The 23802-nt window shown below is 44.2% G+C and overlaps 1 protein-coding gene across 1 annotated transcript in view; it reads left to right on the forward strand.

Annotated features, from left to right (window-relative positions):
* Window positions 1–23802, forward strand: part of frmd4a (FERM domain containing 4A) — a 65727-nt gene that overhangs the window by 37358 nt on the left and 4567 nt on the right. The window contains 19 exon segments of the mRNA XM_034587197.1: window positions 2907–2991; window positions 5157–5213; window positions 5646–5668; window positions 8163–8246; window positions 8352–8417; window positions 8508–8565; window positions 8807–8893; window positions 13507–13583; window positions 14378–14516; window positions 14662–14803; window positions 16663–16796; window positions 16886–17008; window positions 19955–20186; window positions 20317–20373; window positions 20470–20707; window positions 20985–21137; window positions 21360–21689; window positions 21794–22374; window positions 23345–23447. Coding sequence (XP_034443088.1) covers window positions 2907–2991; window positions 5157–5213; window positions 5646–5668; window positions 8163–8246; window positions 8352–8417; window positions 8508–8565; window positions 8807–8893; window positions 13507–13583; window positions 14378–14516; window positions 14662–14803; window positions 16663–16796; window positions 16886–17008; window positions 19955–20186; window positions 20317–20373; window positions 20470–20707; window positions 20985–21137; window positions 21360–21689; window positions 21794–22374; window positions 23345–23447 — 2769 coding nt within the window.

A 23802-nucleotide genomic window follows, 5' to 3' on the forward strand; every position in this document is an offset into this window, starting at 1 on the left:
AACTGCAGAGCAGACAATCTGCTTCCTGTTCACACCCGCACATGCATGACTAAATGAATGGTCATTCAGTATGGATGGAGATCATTTCTGATATGCAGCTTATACGCTCCTTAAAATCAGGTCCTCAGTTAAAAGCCAACATTTCTATGACCTGTTGTGACAGAGTAATGAACACAATCCCACACTCCTCTCCCAGCCTTTTGTACTCGTCATACAATGACTCCACTCATATAAAACACTCTTGACTCACACACAGGTCCTGGATCATTTACGTTTATGTGACACAAATACAGAGTGTATGCTTGTGTGTGTTTTTTTGTTGTTTGCATGTGTGGGTGCTTGAATAGGCTTTTGAAAAAAAAAGAAAAAGGCACCTGACCTAAGAAGAGATTTTCGGATCTTTCTTAGCCTCAAATGAAAACGCTCAGCCCTCCCAACCCACTCCTGCCCCAGAACACACAATCACAGATTCACTCGCACGCACACACAGGGACTTTCAGTGAGACCCTGAAAGGGAAAGACAAGGCTTTGTTTCGGGTCCAGCGGATGTTCTCTGTCCCCAACATATCTCGATGATGTCATACACACCCTAGGGACTAGAACTTGGTTAGCAACGCACATGACAACGTGACAAGCATTAACGCTTCCAAACAATGTGAGTGAGCAGTCATTTCCAGCTGACATTTACAACACGGCTCAAATAATGCCACAATGAGTCGGCCGTACAGAAATCATGTGTAGCACATACACCCATTGTTCATTCTATTTTGTGGGTAATGTAATGGTGAGATGAATACAGTATATATATAGTTGGTATTACTCCTTTTTTGGCCATTTCCAACCTTTCAGATGAGTTACACTGATGACGTCTGGTACTGACTTATGTAATTGCCCCTGTCTTTATCTTAGGTCAGCCATAGAACCATATTAAACAACTGTGTGTTTGTGTCTGTAATGGTGGTGGGGCGGTCAGGGTGGGGGTCAGTGTGTGTGTATTTGCATAGACTAATAGGTGTTTGAGGATGTTGGTAGCAGCGCTGTGACATCATGAACTTTAACATCATTTGGAGGCTTTAGCGCCCCCCCCCCCCCCTCTCTCCTGCAGTTCAGCCCAATCTCTAACCTCAATCTCTCCAAATGTCACACTGACTGCACCACTGCTACTCCCACCCCCCTCGCTCTGTTCGCACACACCACCATACTTCTAAATCCCCCTTTTACACAGAGGTCCTGTAATATAGTCATTAAGAAGACTCTCCATTATGCTGCTTTTACTGACCCGAACAAGCTTGTGCTTATTCTTCTCCCGTGTTTGATTTTACATAGCATGCCGCTGTTCCCTGAATCGGAGGGATGGTGTGTCCGAGTCCCACCAGCTTGCCCTTTTACACATATAGCGATCCAGCTCTGTGATTACCTCAGTTACTGGTATAAAAAAAGAAAAAAACGTCATCCTACCATTTTGTTTTCATTCCTTTTATACAGAATATTAAGGTGGCATAAAGGTGCAACATTCCCACCTCCAACAAGCTGTTTAAACGTGGCTTAAGAGATACATACATTCAGCATTCAATAGGAACAACAATCAGCCCAAATGTCAGGCCTGAATCCATTATCAGTCCCTGCATATTGGTTTCATTAGCACAATGACAGGTCTTCTGGGTGTAGGTGTGTGTGAGTGTCTTTCTGCAGGTGCGTGCACGTCATGTATTTGCATGCTTGTGTGGTATTAGTGTGTTACTAGCAAATGCCAGGCAGATGCCCACCGCCTGCTGATTCAGTGGGTGTCTTTTTGCATGCTTGCTGCTGTGCTGGCAGCGTGTGTATGTCTCATCAACACAGTGGCTTTAATTAAATGTTCACACTGAATATTGACAAGGTTCCTCATTCTCTCTTGCAGCTCAATGGGTAACGCGATTTACGCCCTCCAATATTGATCCCCCTACAATCTCTTTCACTCAATACCTACACACACTCTCATGCACACAGAGGAGCACATTCATTCAAGTGTGTTCATAAGAACATGTGCTTGGGTCACATTATGACCTCTTCACAGAGATTTATCAAGTCATACTGAGAGTGTTTATCGTGTGTGTGGATACATGTGACTTTCCTGTGTAATTTAATGCACAATGCACGATAAGGGAGCTAGAAAAGATATGTCAGGGGACACATGAGAGCATCTGCACCGTATAGCATCTTTTTGATATACGTTTCCACCAGAGTGGAGCTAACAGTGAGCAGCTTCCTACTGTATCATCCAAGCTCCCCTCTGGCTCTGCATGCATTCATGAGCTAAATTTAGACTGCATTATTATGTTAGTTCCCTGCTCACCACTCTGCCAGAAGTGGGTTACTGTGCTTCTCTCTCTCTCTCCAGTGTGTGTGTGTGTGTGTGTGTGTGTGTGTGTGTGTGTGTACTGTACGTGCATGTGGAATCACTGCTGATGAAGCAGAGCAGTAAACAATGTGTCCAGTGCATCATGTGCACATTCTATCCGCCGGTGAGTGTGTGTGTGTGTATGTGAGTTTGTTTTTGCACATGCGCGTGCACAATCACATTGTGGACGCTCTCACAAACTAATAGTGTATCATGGACTGGCACCATGGTGAGAGAGCGAACTGGTTTAAAGTGGAAGTGAGAGGAGGATGCACTTCAGATCAACCTTTGGTATGGTGTGCCCCCCTCTGGTCACTTTAGTCATTGCACTATTTCTGTCACATCTGCACAGTTATAGCCTGCATGTTAAATCTGTTCTTATTTCTATTTGTGAAGCAAACACATTGTACATCACTAATCGTCCTTATGGGATTAACAAGATTTATCATTGTACTCAAGGTCAACCACTGTCATTGTTTCCTTTACTGTTGCAGATATATTGAGGTTTTTCTTTCTGTGTTTTCAGATTCTACATAGAGAGTATATCCTACCTGAAGGACAATGCCACTATTGAGCTTTTCTTTCTTAATGCAAAGTCCATCATCTACAAGGTAAATGCATTGATTTCTTGTCATAAGGTGCTATATATTCCCAGTACAGTTTATTTGTGATAATGGTCAAATATAGTGTTTAGTCCAGAGTTCCATTGAGCCGTTGAGATTCTTCGAAATTTAGTATCTATAAAAAGGATTTGCTTCTGGGCTGTAACGCTGTGATTATGTTGAGTATCGGGCTCTGCACCGTCACTAACATGCCACTTCATCAGCCCTATTTCTGCTTCTAAATGAAGAGATGCCCCATGGGGCCATCTTGGACTGCGGCGCTCCACACTGATTGGGTGATGCAGAAAATGTGAACCATTTGTATCAGCTATTACCCATCATGCAATGCACTGCACGACACTCCAGCAGCTATTGAATCAATTGAAACATTCACTGCCATTCGTCAGTGTTGAGGCATATTTATTTGGGCTGTTAAAATGGCACTGGTAGTAAGCAGTAAGCAGAGACAAACAGCAAGCTGCAGAACAATAAAATCCAAACGCAAAAAAGGACACACAAGTATTTGACGAATAGAGCCTAGAGATGTATATTGTGCATTTAGCAATTGACTTAAAACATCCCTCTCAGAGACAGCTGATTTTATGTTTGTTCAAATTGAGTCTTAATCAGTTATCTAGTTCATGTTCTACTAGAAGTGCTTTAATAACTTAATAACTTACCAACAAGTCATTACTTTAACTGCCTTGCTGAAGTTTGGTGGACAGTGTCATGCAGTTATTTGTTATGTCCAGAGGAGGGCGTATGTGGCCCAAAGGAAACATAATTATCCATAAAATATAAACTTGTAGAAAATGATGATATCAAAAGACATCAAATTATTTTCTGTGCGGAAACTGGTGGCGAGTTTCCTCTAAATCAGGTCCAGTAAATTTTACAATTGTACATTATCCATGAATGAAATGAACACAGAGCTAACATGTTACTTATAATATAGAGGTTTCTTGTTCATCTAACATTGTGAAATAGTCAAACAAACCTAAGTGTCCGTCAGAGGCTTCAGGTTAAGCTTATAGACTCAGTTGAAACACCACATGCAAGTACATGTATCAATGTGTCCGTTAGCAAGATTGCTGAAACTTGAAGAACAGTGACAATGTAGCCAAGTAATCAGAGATAAAACTGTCCCACAAACAGAAGGTATCTGGATCATCCCCACCAGCAGCTCTGGTAAAATGTCCTTGAAGAAAATACCTGATCCCAATCTGGTCATTTATCTCACATCTCCTGATAAGAACATCAGCTGAAAAAAGTGTGAGGCACAAATAATCTCCCTCGTAGCTCCACTGAGAGATGAGGATCCCAGAGGGACAGCGATACCACGTATTTTAAGTAAACCTGTTGTGCAGATACAACATAGCAGATGAGGATTTGTTGGTATAATTAATGAGAAACATTTAGATTCTCTGCTGTGGGCATAAAGTACAAAAGCACACAGTGTGTGATGATTTTAGGGAGCCTGTGAGTGTACCACCCAGGGAGGGTTTGCACTGACTAGTGTTTCATTCTGGCCGTCAGATCTCCCAACTAATTAAGAGGCGGATTGTAAAGGGAACATTCCTGGCATACTTGACCCACTACTATTCGCTGCCCTTATCCTCCCCCCCCCCGCAATGCTGCAAAAATGTATATATGAAAGCATGCGAATGTGAAGGTTCATGTGGTGAATACAAACCAACACTGATTATCATACTGTGGTAAAGAAATGTCAAAGCAGCCAAACATCTCTCACACTCACGGACACATTTAATCAACCATGGCTGCACTCTGCCTCATTCCTTCTCCATCCGCCTCAAAACGTACAAAAATTGTATCTAAAAAAATGAAGATGTTTTTGAGTAATCAGTAACCAGAGCATCCGTGCCTCCCCTCAACCCCCTAAAAATAACCTTTCCCAACCCCCCATCACTTTGCCTCTAATCTCTGAGCTCCATCCTCATGAAATTAGAGAAGGGAGAGAAAGAAACATGGAGGGAGAGTGGTAGGGACATGAAAGAAGCTACCGACCCATTTTCGAGAAATGGATGACGATCAGAGACACGTCTACTTTTACTCTCCACATCAGCATATTGTATGTTTTTTTTTAAACTTGATGCCAACAAACGCAGAATGTTAAACTCACGTCCTCTGTCTTTTCTTTTCTCTTCTCATTTCAGGAGCTTATTGAGGTGGACAGTGACATTGTCTTTGAATTGGCTTCCTATATTGTACAAGTAAGATAGTGTGTGTGTGTGTGTGTGTGTGTGTGTGTGTGTGTGTGTGTGTGTGTGTGTGTGTGTGTGTGTGTGTGTGTGTGTGTGTGTGTGTGTGTGTGTGTGTGTGTGTGTGTGTGTGTGTGTGTGTCAAGATATTTGTTCTTTTCCAGCACTTTCTCTCCTATCCCTTTCTCAGAATAGGTCAGTCCATTAGCCATAGTACTGCAAGGTCATGTTACATATAGACTGAGTGGTTTGTGTGTGTGTGTGTGTGTGTGCAGATGTACAGTATCAGGTATCTGCTCTGCTCCCTCTGAGATTTGACTCCAGATGGAGGCTGTTTCTCTCTGAAAATCGGGCAGTAGACCTGTCTGCATGTTCACATTTGCAAACAGAACAGAAACACACATTTATATCTCACTATATTCTCTTTCTGTTTCTCTTCTAAAGGAGGCCAAAGGTGATTTCACCAGGTAAGCACACAAGCAATCAATCTCATGTAATGTACATGTGTTTGTCCTCGTAGCAGGGAGCGTTTAGATTACAGGTCATGGTGAACAACAGTAATAAAGCATCAATTATTTAAAGGGATCAATAAATATTACACTTATCCCCTTTGGTAACCAGGGGGGATATATAAAGAAAAACGCCTTGTTCTCTTGTTCAGCAGTGCATGCAGTGATCTATTTGTCTCACTATTTATGACCGTTATTATGATTATTATAAACCTCATGTTTGGTCAGGAGGTGACCATCCTGGTACCAGATTAACTCACCAAGAAATCAAATCGGTAATCAAGTTTTTCCAACCAAGGAACATTGTCTCATAAAAGCGAGAGGTCAGTTACAGATTGTAACGTTCACAAGGCTACTGAAACCACACTGAGGACTCATGAGTAATATATAGCTCTGTAGCAGTCATTGTGGTGATGTAGCGCATCGTGAAGTGAGCTGTTGGTTTTCTGACTCTCTTTCCCAGCTCTATCCTCTTAGTTGTGTTGCTGTTGTTTTCTTAATTGAAAATCCAGCATGCTGCCTTGGGTCCAGACTTCAAAACAAGGCATCTTGTTACCAGTTGTTTGTGTAATGGATGTGTGATGGCCCAAGCTACTTCTCTCCTTTGCCAGTCTTTATGACACATATTCTGTCTCATCTGTTTCGGCCCTCGTGATGGGAGTAGCTGGGTTAGTACATTGATATTCAGAAGTAGCGGAACAGACACAGACAGAGGGACAATAGAGATGATATCAGTGGTCTGTCTTTTCCTCTGCTCCCCTGAGCATCGAGGTGTATCACTGACAACTGTCTTTGTTTCCAAGCTTCATTTACATGTCTCCCTCCTTCTATCCCTCTTCTTTCCATCCCTGTTCCACTTTATTTCACTTGCTTTCAGCCTGTGCTCAAGAGAAAAGCATGGATTTCCGAGAGTTATTTCCTTCCCGTTTAATACAGAGCTCATGATTTCCTGACACGAATTAAGAAAAACATTAGCAACCATCCTTAAACTCATATTAGTTAAATCCTGTAGAGACGGAGCTCCACAGTCGTGTAGATTACATTACACGTCAATTAGCTGACACTTTTATCCAAAGCGACCTCCAATTAGTGCATTCAACATCTATGAGGGGCCATTCAGGGTCCAGCATCTTGCTCGAGGACACTCTGGCATGGGCTGGGATTTGAGCCGCCGACCTGGTTGGAGTACGACCGCTCTACCCCTCAGCCACAGCTGCCCACAGATGTTTCATGTGAGCTTCTACGGCCCACATGTGGCTCTTCAGACGCACTGTACATCTGTGTGATGTTGGCTTAAATGTGTGTCATCCCTCATCCCCCTCATCCCTTTGTTGTATCGCACAGATAACAGACTAGAGCAGTCATCACCTCTGACCTCATTTCCGTCTGTGAAAGGAGTAAATAAACACAGCATCCCACAGAGGGCTGGAAATGTGACACACGCTGGAGACATTCCTTTTCAACCTCCTCCCACTTTCCTTACCCCTTCCTGCCACACACATGCCTCTTAAAGAACTGTAGACCCTGCGCTCAGTAAAGATCTTCATTACCATAAACTGTCACACTCTTCCATGCACCTCTCACTGCTGCTCCTCCAAAATACTCATTATGACGATTTATTGATAGAAAGTGTGGAATAATTTTCAGACTGCATCTCACAGTGTGATGTAGAGACTTGCCAAAGTGCTCACACTCCAATGTGTTTTAATTTTGTCATTGTTAGAGCTGTTTCCTTATGGCCAGCCACATATTCTTATCGGGTGCTTACTTGAATGGATATCGACCAATCCATTCTCACAGCTGCATTCACACGTAGAAGAACAGTTGGGCGGGGTGGACGGGATGGATCTCTTCCAGGTCTTTAGCTCATAGGTTGTCATGTTCCCAGGGCTTTCCCCAATCCTCCGGGGCCTTAGCAAATGCCAGGGAGAGGCTGAGGGATTAGAGTGGGATATTAAGACCTACTGCCATTGGAGGTCTGAAAACTGAATCCAGGGCCAAGTCTGTTTGGCTCGCTGCGTGGTTTTATCTAATTTACTTTGTGTCTGTCTTTACCTTTTTCCTCTCCCATCCCTGTTTTTATCTCCCTTTATTTAAAGGTGTGCGTGTGTGTTTCTGTTCCAGTTTTTCTCTCCTCTGTTTCCAACTGTCAGTGTCCCTGCAGCTGCTCAGAAATAGTTCCCAGTTTCGGAAATACAGAGCATTTAGGACATCTGTATTCATTCCTCTCGACTAAACGTAGTTCCTGTCTCCGCATTCTTCCAAAGTTAACATTTCAATTCTGAGAGAGTTCTGGGAAAGAATTATCCGTTTCGCTTTAGCTTGTTATGCTAGATATTTTAAGCGTTCGTCGTTCAGGCAGCTTTTGCATGAAACCTTAAGGCCTACAGCAGAAAACGATTGCTCTCGCAGAAGTAGTGTTGACCATGTCTTGTGGTTTCCTCTCCTCCAGCAATGATGCAACCAGGTGTGACCTGAAAAAGCTGCCTGCTCTGCCCACCCAGGCCCTAAAGGAGCACCCATCCCTGGCCTACTGGTGAGAGACAAGTCCATTATCCAGAAAACCACTAGAACATTGCACAAGCTTTCCTTCTCCTTCCTTAATAATGCTCTTTTTCCTCCTGATTGTGCGCTCTCACAGTGAAGACCGGGTCGCAGAGCATTACAAGAAGCTCAACGGGCAGTCCAGAGGCCAAGCTATTGTAAAGTAAGTGTGTGTCTGTGGTTGTGTTTGTCGACTGTATGGAAGGTTGTGTTTTCTGTAACCCTTACATGTCTGTCTTTCTGCTCCTCACAGTTATATGAGCATTGTAGAGTCTCTGCCCACATATGGAGTACATTACTATGCTGTTAAGGTACAGTTTTACTACTCTGCCTTTTCTTTTTTTCACACACACACACACACGCACCACACACATTTTTGTTCACTCAGAACCTGCAAGCAGGCAACTTGGGATTTGGAAATAGGATGGAGCTAAAAACTAATGTACACTTCTTTCTGTATCTGTCTCTGCTTCTGTTTTTGTTTTTATTTCTCTCTGTCCGTCCCACCCTCAAGCTCACTTTTTCCTGAGGTATTTTTGTTGTGTGTTGTAGGACAAGCAGGGGATCCCTTGGTGGTTGGGTCTGAGCTATAAAGGCATCTTTCAGTATGACCACCAGGACAAGATCAAGCCCCGGAAGGTGAGATGATGCTCCCTCTGATCTCTGTACCACAACACAAGTGTCGACTGCACAGCTTTTGGCTCGCCTCTCAATTAGCATTAATAAATTCACCAGTATAATTTACACAACCTTGTTAATTTTCTTTTGCTTGTGTCTAAACATAATGATCTTAAAGGTATTGTTTAATTGTTTTCGCAAGATCTTTTCTCTGGTTTTCTGTCTGTGTCATGTCACCTCTGTAAATTGTTTCCATTCAGTGAGTATTGTTTTTTGCAAGAGCACGAACAATGCAGAGCGAATACTACACTCTGGAGACGTTCAGTCTTGGAATGTTTTGCGTCCTGTCCTACTTTTATTTCTGTGGATGAAGTCCTCCTCCCAGCCTCCAGACTCCACCCAGCCGGTCGTCTGTGAAAGTCTTTCTTACCTCACCTCTGACCCCCAGTCGTGTTTGGGGCCTTCATCTCTGGCATTCAGCCATGTCTCATAGGGTGTTAATGGGGTTAACAGCGTCCCACCATACTGACTGATCACCCAGACACATACAGTGTTGCTCATAAACCCACACACACACACACTAACAAATGCTCGCACTCGCTCACACACAGGAACTCCACTGAACTCTGAACTCACCATCCTGATGAATACTTCCTGTCTGCCACAGCTTTCCTGTTTGCTGCTAACACTGTGCCGAATGTGTGTGTCATGTTAAGTACATTCCAGTCACGAGCCCTAATCCTGCCTCATTCCTGAATACTCGAAAATCATGTGGCTGCCAGGGTGTTAAATCGCCATGGTGATGGGGGGGGAAAGCACCGTCCAATTGCAATACAATCCACTTCACAATCCAATCACACTGAACTCAGACACAAATGCCAGATTATGCAAGATAGGAAGCCTGTGAAAAGGTCACAAACCATGTGTTTTTTTTATCGCACAATGTTTATACAGCGTGAAAGATATAACATATGGCTTTGATTGTGATTAATGTCACAATAAATAAAGAAAGAGAGGTTGGGGGAAGAAGGAGTTAAAAGCCTTCAAACACAAGTGACTTATCAAGCATTCAGCTGCCATAGCAACAGTCAGTGCGAGTCATTGGTTCGTTAAGCTTCAGTTGTGAGCCCCTCACTTTCCCTCTCTTCTTTCTTTTCTCATTCTCCCTCGCCCTCACACACACACACACACACACACACACACACACACACACACACACACACACACACACACACACACACACACACACACACACACACACACACGTGTTTTGAAAAGGAGAAAGAGACTGGGCCTCCTCGTTGCCAAACTGTGATTGTAGTCTAAGGAGTTTGACTGAAAAGAGATTTGTTCACTGCGTGTCTTTCGACTAAAACCTCCAGTGAACACAGTTGAGGTTTTACAGAGAAAACAGAGTTGCTTCTTTTTTAAAGCTGTTCATCGTTTCACAGAAAGAGACTCACAGGGGTCACCAGCAGTGTTCCATGTTATTTTAGTAATGAGAGTCATCCCTGTTTCAACAGACTGGAGGAAGAGCATTTGATTTGGTGATTAGTCAATCAGCCGGCCAGTCCACTACCAGTAACCACTGAGTCAGAGTGTAATCTCCAGTTTGTCACTGTTCACGTTTTCAGCCCAGTGACTCAGGGAGGGAGAACACTAATTATGTGACATTTTGAACCAATTAGTTTATGTTTTCATCACAAACCTTTTTTATTTATTAATAATTGACTCCATGATGTTCAGCAGTGCAGTATTATACTGTAGGTGTGTGTGTATGTGTACTAAAGGCAGTTGCGTTTAATTTGTCTCTTTACGAGGGGAGTTCCTGTTGTTTCTAAATGAAAACCATCCACTGCACCCTCCACGTTTATTTGGGGATAGTACTTTTCCCCCTCAGCTCACCGCAGGCCACATACAGCACACACACACACACTGACAGGGGCCTGCAACCTAACCACACACGTGCTAATGCCTTGTTAGTGGGATCTGACTCATTAAGGCAGAAATTATAGGGTCTGTGTATTGACTGACTACCAGACTGACTGACTTAAGGCTAACACGGAGCAGCTTCTGTCGACACTGATGAAGCCACAATGAAAAACAAAAGACTATGGTGAAAACTGTCGTCATCTTACTTGCATTTCAGTGCAGGTTTCTGTTTTCTGCAGTGGATTCACACACTCATTTACTTTAGCCAACCTCTGTCTATGTTGCATTTTGAGCCAATAGGCAGCTTTATTTCCATTTCTGGTTTTTCCATAAATGTCCTCCCACTGAAACTCCACAACCCAAACACAAACAACAGGAAGTGACCCCACAGTATATCTGTATCTCCATGACAACTGGTAGATGTAGTATTGCTCACCAGAACCCCACCTATGAGTGAAACAATAGTCTTTGGTACCCTCAGGTCCACCCCTAGAAAATAATAATACGTGGCCTCACAGTTATTCTGGCCTTTGCTATTTAAACTTTCTATTCTTCCCAGAGTCCCCAGGGAGTCGACTGCACAGAATAAAGGCCTTTACCCTCTATCACATCTGACCTTTTCATCTGTAACGGATGTGTAATCATGTGCACAGATATTATTATGAGACAGACATGGGTTCGTGCATATGAGCACCCAATTGCTTGTGAACAATGACCAGTCACTTCCCTTTCTCGTGTGTGTTTGTGCCAGTAAGTGTTTCACAGTCAGAGGGAGGATTTATAGCTGACGCACATAGACATGCAGGGCCCTCGCCCTAATAGCAGAACAGAGTTCAAGAAAGAGTCTGTCTGCAGCATTTCATCAGATATTAAAGCTATTCACAAAGTAGTCACAAAGACTACAAAGGTCCCATTATCACAATATGCATATGTAACAGGAGCAACAGTTTGAAACCGCACAGAAACGCAACACAAGATGTGTAGTTTTAAACTCTACACTGACCTTGTTGCCCTTTGTTCAAAGTCGTGTAACTTTTGTTAACGTTCTCCATTTATATTTAAACCCAATTTGCACACATGCACACATGAAAAACTTATCCTGAAAACATCAAAGTCCACTTACAAAATTACAGCAACACTGCAAAAGATAACTTTAGTGGTCTCGTGCCTGAACACAGTTACAAACACCTGTTTTATCTCTACGGCTACGCTCCACATGTAGCCAGCACACGCACACACACACCCACACATACACACACCAAAGCAAACTCTCACTATCTTCCCTGCCCACTATTAATAGCACCATGCTACATTAGCACTTCACACTCCATTGAAAATTTACGGTACACAAAGAATCTTGATAAGAGCACCAGTTTGCTTTCTTCATACTCATGCACTACACACACACATTGTGCATAAATACATACATTGGATTGTGTTTACATTCTGTCTTCGTAATATTTCTCCCCCTCCTTCCCTTTCCTCCCTGTCATCCATCTGTCCATTGTTTTCCCAGCCTGTTCAAATTCCTGGGCTGTGACCTGTTCCTCCCTCAGCTCCCTTTCTCCTCGTTCTTTTCCTCCCTCATCCTGTCATAGCCGGGTCTTTGACTTTGTTTCTATTCCCCCTGTTTGCCTGTTTTCTACTTTACTCACTTAATGGCTGGTGCGTGGCTGTCAGACGTTTGTGTGTGTGTGTGGTGTGTGTCCATGTTTGCATGCCTGCTCCAGCTGATAGTTGGAGGCCCTTTGTGTTCTGAAATAGCCCACACCACCTTTTCTCTTAACAAGAAACAGGCTCCGACAATGTCACTGTGTGTGCGTGGGTGTGTGTGTGTGCACTTCAATTGCAGGGGCCACATAAACCTTTTTCCCCCCTTCATCACTCCTCCCCTGACCCCTTGTTACACACACACACACACACACACACACACACACACACACACACACACACACACACACACACACACACACACACACACACACACACACACACACCTCCCAGCCACAGGGCCCAGAGCAGGAAGCACAGTCCCTGAGGGAGGGAGGAGGGGTCAGGAGGCGGGAAGGCATGAACGCCCCCTCCCTCATAGCAGAGCTCCAGGAGAGGTGGAAACTTAACTTCACACACTTTCTCTCCACCAGCACACACACACACACACACACACACACACACATGCCTACAGATGGTGAACACCCACCATCTAAAAACTTTCTGTTCCCTTGCGTCTGGGAGGATTTAAGCAACACACACATGCTGCGGAGTACGTCTTGGGGGAAACTTTCTCGCCCAGCTGGCTTTGGCTTCATTTAAAGAGAAGCCGATGGTTCATAAAGTGGACGGAAAAGAGAGGAGGAGAAAAAAAGTTGAGCAAAGGAGAGAAAGCCTCCTCCCTCTCACACTGTCTTTCTCCAGAGTGAGGTCATCCAGCGCAGGGATCCGCTGTGGACAGGACAGCCTGGTCTGGACCTGATCAGAGAGCCCCAGACGAGGTCCTCTTCTCTCCACCTCCTTCTCTGCTCATAACTCCTCCTTCCATTTTTCTCCTCCTCCTTATCCATTGCATTTTTTTTTTTTTCATAACAAATTGGAACATACATAGACGAGAATAGAGGATTTGGCGGAAAGCTGTGTGGATTTAATGTGAGGCTTGTTTTTGCACGAGCAAGCCCTGAAGATTGTGTGTTTCTCCTGAACCTCAGGTGTTCCAATGGCGTCAGTTGGAGAACCTCTATTTCCGAGAGAAGAAGTTTTCAGTGGAAGTTCATGACCCCAGGAGGTAAATTTATATCACAAATTCAAGCAACTTGTCAACTTGCTACAGTTTGATTTTCACTGTTGATTTACTGTACATTACCACTGTGCCATATGTGAATGTGTAAAGGCTGAAGCTACATACGATGCGGTGCAGGAAAGGAGAGATTTGAATCTAATTCCATAATGGTTGCAGAATTTGTCTTGGCAATAGAGCAAGATATTGGGGATGTCCCAGTGGAGCCTGACATAGATTGATAGGCTGATTATTAACACACTTGTGCGGCCACATGCACAAAATCATGTGCTCTCTCTCTCTCAGACACACATTCACACACACATGCAGAGCAAACCCTTGATAGAAGGAGAGATGGCTAAGTAATGGCTGTTTTGCGGAGGAAGTGACCTCTCATGTTTATTTAACATGGCTATATATGCTGAGTGTTCTTCTACAGACAGAGGGAGGGAGGGAAAGGGAGAAAGAGACAGACGGGGTGAAAGAGAGAGCAGTGGTGTTTTCTTTGAAGGAGGCTGTCATTTGGGGCGAGCGGGTCTGTTGCTCAGCTACAGATGTGTGTTTGAACAAGGATGAGTAAACAATGGGGAACATCGTGTGTGGCTCTGCAAGAAATATCTCTATCAGGTCTGCTCTCTCAGACCTCTAATATTATTTCATCCTTCTCCACAGCAGCCGCAGCAGTAGTCATTCTGTTAATAGTCGTGGTGGTAGCGTAGTTGAGTGTTTTCACCGCTGCATACGTGTAGCTGTCTTTTGTATTCAGTGTATATAAGGAGGCCTTGTGTCCGCTCCTACTGCAGGGCGTCGGTGACAAGAAGGACGTTTGGTCACAGTGGCATCGCTGTGCATACGTGGTACGCCTGTCCCGCCCTCATCAAGTCCATCTGGGCCATGGCCATCAGCCAACACCAGTTCTACCTGGACCGCAAGCAGAGCAAGGTCAGTCAGTCTCACAAGACACACTTCAAAGCACACAGACCAGACCTACTTAGAAATGTACAAGCAGCAAGCGTTGTCAAGAGGTTTGCACTGAAACTGCTTCATGTCGTATCTTGACAAATTCTCTGTGTTCTTGTCTGTCCAGTCAAAGATCCATGCAGCACGGAGCTTGAGTGAAATTGCGATAGACCTCACGGAAACAGGAACTCTGAAGACCTCCAAGCTTGCCAACATGGGCAGCAAGGGCAAGATTATCAGTGGCAGCAGTGGCAGTCTGCTCTCCTCAGGTCAGTATATAGAGTACACGTGTGTGTGTGCGTGTGCGTGTGTTTGAGGAAAAAAAAGATGATGTATGTGTGTCTCTATGTGTGTGTGGGGGGTGTTAATGGACAAAGAGGGAGAGAGGAATTCTGATATGTGAGTGTATTTGTGGTTGCCTATGTGGTAATGAGAGGGAGTCTTGTTGACAACTGGAGGGACAGAAACAGCTGCTTCTGGAAAGAGGCCTCTGAATCTCTGCTGAATGTTCTCACACATCTACTGTACACAAATCCCCACCCACCCACCGTCTTTCTGTATGTACCACTCCCACCCCCCCATGTCACACAGACTCATCCTCCAGAGGCCCCGGCCCCCTCTAAATTTAGAGAGTGAAAGAATGAAGAGAACTTTGCGTCAGCCTTTGAAACAATGCTTATCTGTGCTGAACGAGTAATGAGTGTGACAGACATGAGCTAAAATAAGCAAAGAGAGGAAAATGCCCTTTTAAACCCAAACAGCCATGTAAGTGTGTCGCATTTTGCAAAACACAATTACTGCACCACCAAGTTAGCTACTGCTGCAGAGACAAGTATGTTAGTCCTGGCATGCGGCTATTTAGATTACAGTACATCTTATCAATCAATTACTGTTGCAGGAATGTTCTATTTCACTAATAATTTCCTGCTTGTTCCTCTGATTGCATCTGTTTCTTCCTTAACCTCTATTTTTGTCAGTAAAGATACATAAATCTCTCCCTTCCTCCCTAATCCTTGCCCTTTATCTCTCCAGTCCTCCTTATCTCCCTTTTCTCTCCTCTCTGTTCTTCTTTAGTCCCCCCCCCCCTGGCTCATCACACACTGTGTCTCTGTCTTATCTGACTTAGTCTTGTCATTTGTCTCATTGGTGTTTGTCAGCTTGTTGATTTCATGATCTACAGCTCGCCCAGCAACATAAATATGTCACAGGAGTGGTAGTGTCACATCCATAATAATAATAAAGTTTATTTATATGGCACTTTTCCTCACAATGTTACAAAAGGCTTAACAGGAAGGAATAAAACCAAAAGATTAAAAGCTTAAAAACCAGATCAGGGAATAAATAAAAAATAAATGAATGGAAATCAAATATTCCAAAACAGTCTCGGACAAAGAGGAATTTAAAAGAAGCTAAAGAGCGAGTCTGTCTGAGTTTAGTGGGCAGAGTGTTCCAAAGTTTTGGGACTCTATAATAGCCAAAGCTCGATCTTCCTTTCCACTGAGAATTGTTTTTTAATCACCTCTATGTTCCTCCGATTACTGCCACAGCCAACTCCTCTCTGTCTGTGGCAGTTTAAACAGAAAGATCTAGATTGTAGGATTTGTCAAATCAAATTAAAACTCTGAGTGAAATGTTGCTTAAACAGATCTAAAACACCGAACTTAATTCTAACTGTTTTGGAACAGTAGAAAATGTCTTGCTGCCACAAGTCTCAGCAGTGGTTAGTTTTGTTTTGTTGCTATATTTGACTGGATAGTGAACCACAGAGGGTCACAGAGAGAGCAACAGAGAGAAACAGAATGTGTGTGTGTCGTAGTGTTTGTGTTGTTTTCAACCAGGCATGTTGCAAACAAGACTGGCACAATCTGAGTCTTGGAAATTGTGCGTCACAGACTTTGTCCTAAACTGCGCCTTCCTTGAAACACTGAAACTCAGTTTCCTTATCGAAACACACCATTCACTTCCCTGTAAACATCCTGCAAGGCTCGCAGGTGCATGAACGATTGTCTCCTTCCCCTCCACAATCGTCATCATAGAATGTCCCCACAACATACACACACACACAAAAACACACACACACACCATCCTAAGTGTTGCCCTCACGTCTTGTGCTGTCTGTACCCCTCAGGCTCTCAGGAATCAGACAGCTCCCAGACAGCTAAGAAGGACATGCTGGCAGCACTAAGGGCCAGGCAGGAAGCTCTGGAGGAAACGCTAAAACAGAGACTAGAGGAACTGAAGAGCATCTGCATCAGAGAGGCGGTATGAGAAAACACAACCTTGAAAACCAAAATACCTTTTAGCTCTTCTTTCCTAACCTTATTACCCTGGCACGCTCTTGTATTTTCCAGGAACTGACAGGAAAGCTTCCGAAGGAATATCCTCTGGATGTGGGAGAGGAGCCGCCCACAGTGAGAAGAAAGATCGGTACGGCCTTCAAACTGGACGAGAAGAAGATTGTTCTTAAGGGAGAGGTGAAGATTCAACTCTCAGTTCTTCTTAGTAGCACATGACTACACTCTCCAATGTCTGTGCACAAGTTTAGTGAAAACAGGAGGTAAACTGGACGTGTCAGTGTTTGAAACAAACACAAAATGCTTCATGTCTGACAGGCACTGGGCTGGAGGGATTGGAATATGTTGAATGATGTAGTGCAGAGGATCGGCTTTATTGATCACAACTGCTGTTGAACAGCTCAGTGCAGATCAAGTGTCTGTTTTACCATCCTCCAAGTTCTTAAGCCACAAAGCCAGCAGAGCATCTTGTTTAGATTTAAATCTGTGTGGTCCTAATTCTACGGTGAAACAGGTGATCCGAATTTGCAGCTCAGCTTGGTCCATTACCAACATCATGCTCTATTCACACTTAGATTGATATTATCTACATATCACACAACAAAAAACTTGTGTCGAACCAAAGCTCCATTGACTTCACAGCCTGTTATAAGAATCAAAACGGCTTTACAGCCTATCACCAGTCTAAACCCCATACGGACATAGCTGTACCCTAGTGCCTCGAAGCAGTTTAACACAAACCGACATATGACATGTAGCATATTTCACTATTGAACATATATTGATTGTCATGTGAACTTATAAATAACTATTTTAAAATATATACACTACCGTTCAAAAGTTTGGGGTCACCCAGACAATTTCGTGTTTTCCATGAAAACTCACACTTTTATTTATCAAATGAGTTGCAAAATTAATAGAAAATATAGTCAAGACATTGACAAGGTTAGAAATAATGATTTTTATTTGAAATATTAATTTTGTTCTTCAAACTTTGCTTTCGTCAAAGAATGCTCCATTTGCAGCAATTACAGCATTGCAGACCTTTGGCATTCTAGCTGTTAATTTGTTGAGGTAATCTGTAGAAAGTTCACCCCACGCTTCCTGAAGCACCTCCCACAAGTTGGATTGGTTTGATGGGCACTTCTTGCGTACCATACAGTCAAGCTGCTCCCACAACAGCTCAATGGGGTTGAGATCTGGTGACTGCGCTGGCCACTCCATTACAGACCGCATACCAGCTGCCTGCTTCTTCCCTAAATAGTTCTTGCATAATTTGGAGGTGTGCTTTGGGTCATTGTCCTGTTGTAGGAGGAAATTGGCTCCAATCGAGTGCTGTCCACAGGGTATGGCATGGCGTTGCAAAATGGAGTGATAGCCTTCCTTATTTAAAATCCCTTTTACCTTGTACAAATCTCCCACTTTACCAGCACCAAAGCAGCCCCAGACCATCACATTACCGCCACCATGCTTGACAGATGGCGTCAGGCACTCTTCCACTCAACCCACAAATGTGATGCTCCAGATACTCAACTAGCTCAAAGGAAGGCCAGTTTTATAGCTTCTCTCACCAGCAAAACAGTTTTCAGCTGTGCTAACATAATTGCACAAGGGTTTTCAAGGGTTTTCTAATCATCCATTAGTCTTCTAAGGCGATTAGCAAACACAATGTACCATTAGAACACTGGAGTGATAGTTGCTGGAAATGGGCCTCTATACACCTATGTAGATATTTCATTAAAAACCAGACGTTTCCACCTAGAATAGTCATTTACCACATTAACAATGTATAGAGTGTATTTCTGATTAATTTAATGTTATCTTCATTGAAAAAAACAGTGCTTTTCTTTGAAAAATAAGGAAATTTCTAAGTGACCCTAAACTTTTGAACGGTAGTGTATATAAAATGACCTGCAACCTTTGGCCAAATAAAGGTTAAACACTTGGTGGCTTTTACAGGTTGTTCAGGATTAACTTCATTTAAAACCTTGTGCGTAAAATGGCACGGGGTGATGATTGATGATTATTAAGTGATCCCTGCTCATTTGTTAAGAAAGCAAAGGAAAGTGAGAGCACTGCAAAGCACCAGTCTGAGTCGTAAGTAGCTGTGCTGCATCTTTGTCTTGCTGTCTTTTTTTGTGCCATGGGTAGATTTTCCAGAACAGCAGAACATCTAAAAATAGTCTGGCGGCATGCTCGCCATAGGAAGTGGTGATAGTAGGATTTTGTGTGTGTTTTTGTATGTGTGCAGGCATGTGGGTTGCTGAGGTTTTAGGCTTTGAAAAGAAATCCGGTGGACACAATATCACACAACTGCCTTGCAAAGCAGAAAGATGATGTTTCTTAATTCATGCTGAACACCTTAAACTCGTAGACACACAGAAACAGAAGCCGCCCTGGCAGCAGTGCGACGTGCTGTTAGTGAGAGGGATTCCACAGAACTGAGGTCGTCCAATAAGATGTCGACCCGATTCAATATACACCCCCCCACCCTCTCTCTCTCTCTCTCTCTGGGGGGAAGTCAAATCATGTGTTTTCTGACATGTGCATGTACACATTAAATGCTGTACAATGTGTGCGTCTGTGTTACAAGACTGCCTTAACTCTGCTACTTATCTGTAATTACATTCACAAGTTTCTACTATACTGTATTATACAACAGTGTACGACACCATGTATTCTGTTACACAGATACACATATGGCTGTAGAACACATTTGCTATGTACTTGTAGCTTGACAAGTATATTTTTCTTGGTACACCTTACAGTCTCTGCTCCACAAATCTCAGGAGAAGTGTAGCGGAGGAGAGGACGGATTGATGGAGAGGTTTTATTATTTGGGGACAGAGTGTGTCAGTATGCAGCGGTGAGAAAGTGCGGGGCTGCAGCACAGATAAATGATTTCCTCAGTGTGTTTTCTCTGGCAAAGCTCGGTCTGTGTTGAACCAAACGCGTTCATGGGAGAGTTAGAGCCTGAATACGTGTCTGCAAACGAAGCTTTGTTGTTTTTGGATTCTGTGTCGATTTCTGTTGCTAAAACTGTGAGCAAATCCAGTGTTTTTGCGCTTGCTTGTGTCCCTCTGCTGGCACTAAAATCATCTGTGTGTGTGTGTGTGCTTATCCCAGGAAGAGGAGCTGGAGCGGTTGGAGCGGGAGTTTGCCATTCAGTCCCAGATCACAGAGGCAGCCCGGCGTCTGGCCAGCGATCCTCACCTAAATAGTAAGAAGCTGAAGAAACAGAGGAAGACGTCTTATCTGAACGCACTGAAGAAGCTCCAGGAAATTGAGAACTCTATCAATGAGCACCGGGTCCGCTCTGGAAAGAAACCGACGCAGAGAGCATCACTTATCATTGAAGGTACCAATAACCACTATTTATATGAGCTATAGTTGCCAGTATTCTTCTTTCGTACTATTTTCAGAAAGCTTTGCGTTAGGCTTTTGAGCTATAATCTCTAACACCTTGCTTTTGTTTCTCTGTCCTTTAGAAGCCAATATTGGTTCTGAAGACAGCTCACTGTCCGACGCACTGGTCTTGGATGATGGTGAGTCTTGAGCCTCCTCATTATTCCCAGATATATAGTTTGTTATAATGATGAAAACGGGTGTGCAATCTTATTTCAATTATTTCTCTTTTTCAGATGACCCTCAAGTTACAGGAACCCCCACCTTCTCTCCAGTAGCATCACCTCACAAGGGCCTCCCTCCTCGGCCTCCATCTCACAGTCGGCCCCCTCCACCGCAGTCCCTGGACGGCCTGCGACACCTGCACTACACACGCTTGGACTACGATAAATCACCCATCAAGCCCAAGATCTGGAGTGAATCGTCACTGGATGAGCCCTATGAAAAAGTCAAGAAACGCTCCTCTCACTCAAGGTACGAGTGGCTTAATGTTAGCCATCCCTTAAGAGTAGATCTATAATATATTACTGTTTATGTGTGAGGCTTCTCAAAGTTATTTCAGTAAACTGTTAAACAACCACAAGTGCATTTCAGTTATAGTTTACTTATTTGTATTATGCCTCACTGAGTCGAGCGTGCTTGAACACCTCAAATGTAGGTTGATGCAGGATGCCTGTATAAATTGAGTATGTATGTATTCAAATTAATAGGAAATATTTGAACATTTTCCCTGCAACTTTCTAAGTAACAGGCGTTTCCCGAGCTCTGGCAGTGCAGAAGCCGGAGGCAGTAACTCTCTGCAGAGCAGCCCCATCAGGAGCCTCCCTCACTGGAACTCTCAGTCCAGCATGCCGTCGACCCCGGACCTGAGGACTAGGAACCCACACTATGTACATTCTACTCGGTCAGTCTTGAAGTCTTTTGAATGTTTATTCAAGGGTTAAATCACTTTGGTTAACATAACAGATTATATAAATATATATACAACAAGATAAGAAATGATGAGTGTTTAAAGTTCCCTAACTAGAATGGGGTCAAAGGACCCACAGCTCTCTCTTGTTTGTCCAACTACTTTTTATAATTTCCAAATGAACTGAAAGTCGTTTCTTTTAATTCATTCTTACAGGTCAGTGGACATCAGTCCAACCCGTCTGCACAGTCTCGCTCAGCACTTTAGGAACCGCAGCTCCAGCCTCGAGTCCCAGGGCAAGCTGCTCACGTCCGACCCTGACACACACCCGCACACCCTGGGAACACTGGGCAGTCCTGACTTCTTCCTGGTCCCAGGACGCTCCAATGGCTCTGACCCACTGGATGACTGCTCATCATGCACCAGCCAAAGCAGCTCAGAGCATTACTACCCCGCTGGTGGACCCCCTGGCAGCAACCCCAACTACTCTACTCTGGGAGAGGACTCACCCTCCAAAGCCAGGCAGAGGCAGAGGCAAAGGCACAGGTAAGAGTGGGGGAGATACAGGGTTCCTTGACACAACCCCTGTTTTATAATATGTATAAAGAAATCTATAAGATGTACAGTGTTGACCTATGTTCTCTGTCCAGGTCTGCTGGAAACCTGGGTTCCTCTAACTCCGGCTCCATGCCAAACCTGGCAGCTAAGAACGGCTCTGTTGGAGGATCAGGTGGAGGCAGCATGGGAGGGGGACACCACGGAGTTTACCTCCACAGCCAGAGCCAGCCCTCCTCTCAGTACCGCATCAAGGAGTACCCGCTGTACGTGGAGGGCAGCCCCAACCCCGTGGTGGTGCGCAGCCTGGAGAGCGATCAGGAGGGCCACTACAGCGTGAAGGCCCAGTTCAAGACGTCCAGCTCCTACACAGCCGGGGGACTGTACAAGGAGGCCTGGGGGGGAGAGGAAGGAGGAGAGGGGAGCGGCCGTCTCACGCCGTCGCGCTCTCAAATCGTACGGACTCCGTCATTGGGGCGAGAGGGTGGTGGAGGAGGAGGGGGGAGGGCAGCGGTATCTGACGAACTACGATGCTGGTACCAGAGGTCCTCAGGGAGCCTGAAGGAGAGGAATCATTCACATTCGGGGTCCACCTCCTCCGAGACAGGGTCACAGCAAGGCACTCTGGGACATGGACGAGGGAGCAGAGTCGGGACACTCGCCAAAGGCTCACCAGGTGGGTCGCCTTCCTGTGTTCTCATCAACCTTTTGTCGTATGGAGAAAAGAAATTCGTCATTGTGTTTAAGATTAAACCCTTGGAGTTGTTAGTTTAACAAATAATTCTGTGTATTCAGACGCTCTGACAATTATAATCTTAAATACTAGAAGGCCTTGAGGTTATGAGATTCAAGGCTGAGGTAGATCGGGTCTTCCACCAACTGGAAGATCTCTGGATCGATCCCCGGCTCCTCCAGTACGTACTTTGAAGCCATACCCTGACATGCACCTCCCCAAAAATGTAACCACGCATCTAGGCAACGCAGACCGCACTCGGTTTGATGATCGTACAGACCATCTCCTCCGACGTCATCAGCCCCAACTCCAACATGATAACACTCGCCACTGAAGTAATCAGAGATGCCAAAGCATGACCGGAAACCGGAAGAAACACCAACACAGTAGCATAGAAACTCTACGGCCTCTCGCGTTTACAGCGGAGTGACAAACACACACCTACACACAACTATAAGTACTCACAATGACGTAGGCCCTGTGCGTAGCCTACGTGCGTACCTATGGCATAGCTTCGATGCAGATCCATGAATCAGCCTTAATGTGCTGCCTTATGCACCAAGAAGGATTGTAATCTGCTATCAGAACACACACAAATATATTTGTGCTCACAAAAGAGCTAAAATATAGTGGATATCAAATGTCACTGCACCAACTTACATTACACAAACAGATATCTTTAAAAATCCAAAAGGCACAGTTGTGTTTAGATTATATAAAGGTTATATGGGAGTTGCAGTAGCTGTTTTGGACAAATGTATGGTGACGCATCATTTTGGATTAAAACTGTAGCTATGCGAGGGGAGAGAAAGTGTAAAAGGTTTTCCCTGTGTTTATATATATTTGTTTCTTTTTATCTCATGCTGCTGCTGTATCTTATTCAGCCTGACTAACTGTCAGTTTCCCCCCATAGCTGCATCCCCTCACAGCCAGAGGAGTATGACGCCCTCCAGTGAACACGCAGCAACACCCACTCCCCCCTGTAGCCCACAGCACATCCTCAACTGGCAGAGCGGGTAAGAGACACACACACACAAATGAAGCAGCTGAAACAGGGGGACAAAATGATTGAGGATGTGACTTCATCTTAAATTCAGGACAAACTGGATGCTGCCCTTTCAGCTTCCTACTCACCATCTTTCTCCAAACATCACAGTAACACCCTCACAAGCTTTGACTGTCTGTTGTGTCTGTGTCAGTGTCAGTTAATGTTATTCTGAAAACTAAACTCTATTTCTAACCTTTTCTTTCGTACTCAAAGCATAACACTCCTCTTGGCTTTTCATGCTATTTGTGTAAATGTTTTTAACACTGCATCTTCACTTCCTCTGTTTTTCGTCCCATCTCTCACAACGTCTGTCCTCAACGGAG

This window comes from Hippoglossus hippoglossus, chromosome 6 (assembly GCF_009819705.1).
Source record: "Hippoglossus hippoglossus isolate fHipHip1 chromosome 6, fHipHip1.pri, whole genome shotgun sequence".
NCBI classification, from domain to species: Eukaryota; Metazoa; Chordata; class Actinopteri; order Pleuronectiformes; family Pleuronectidae; genus Hippoglossus; species Hippoglossus hippoglossus.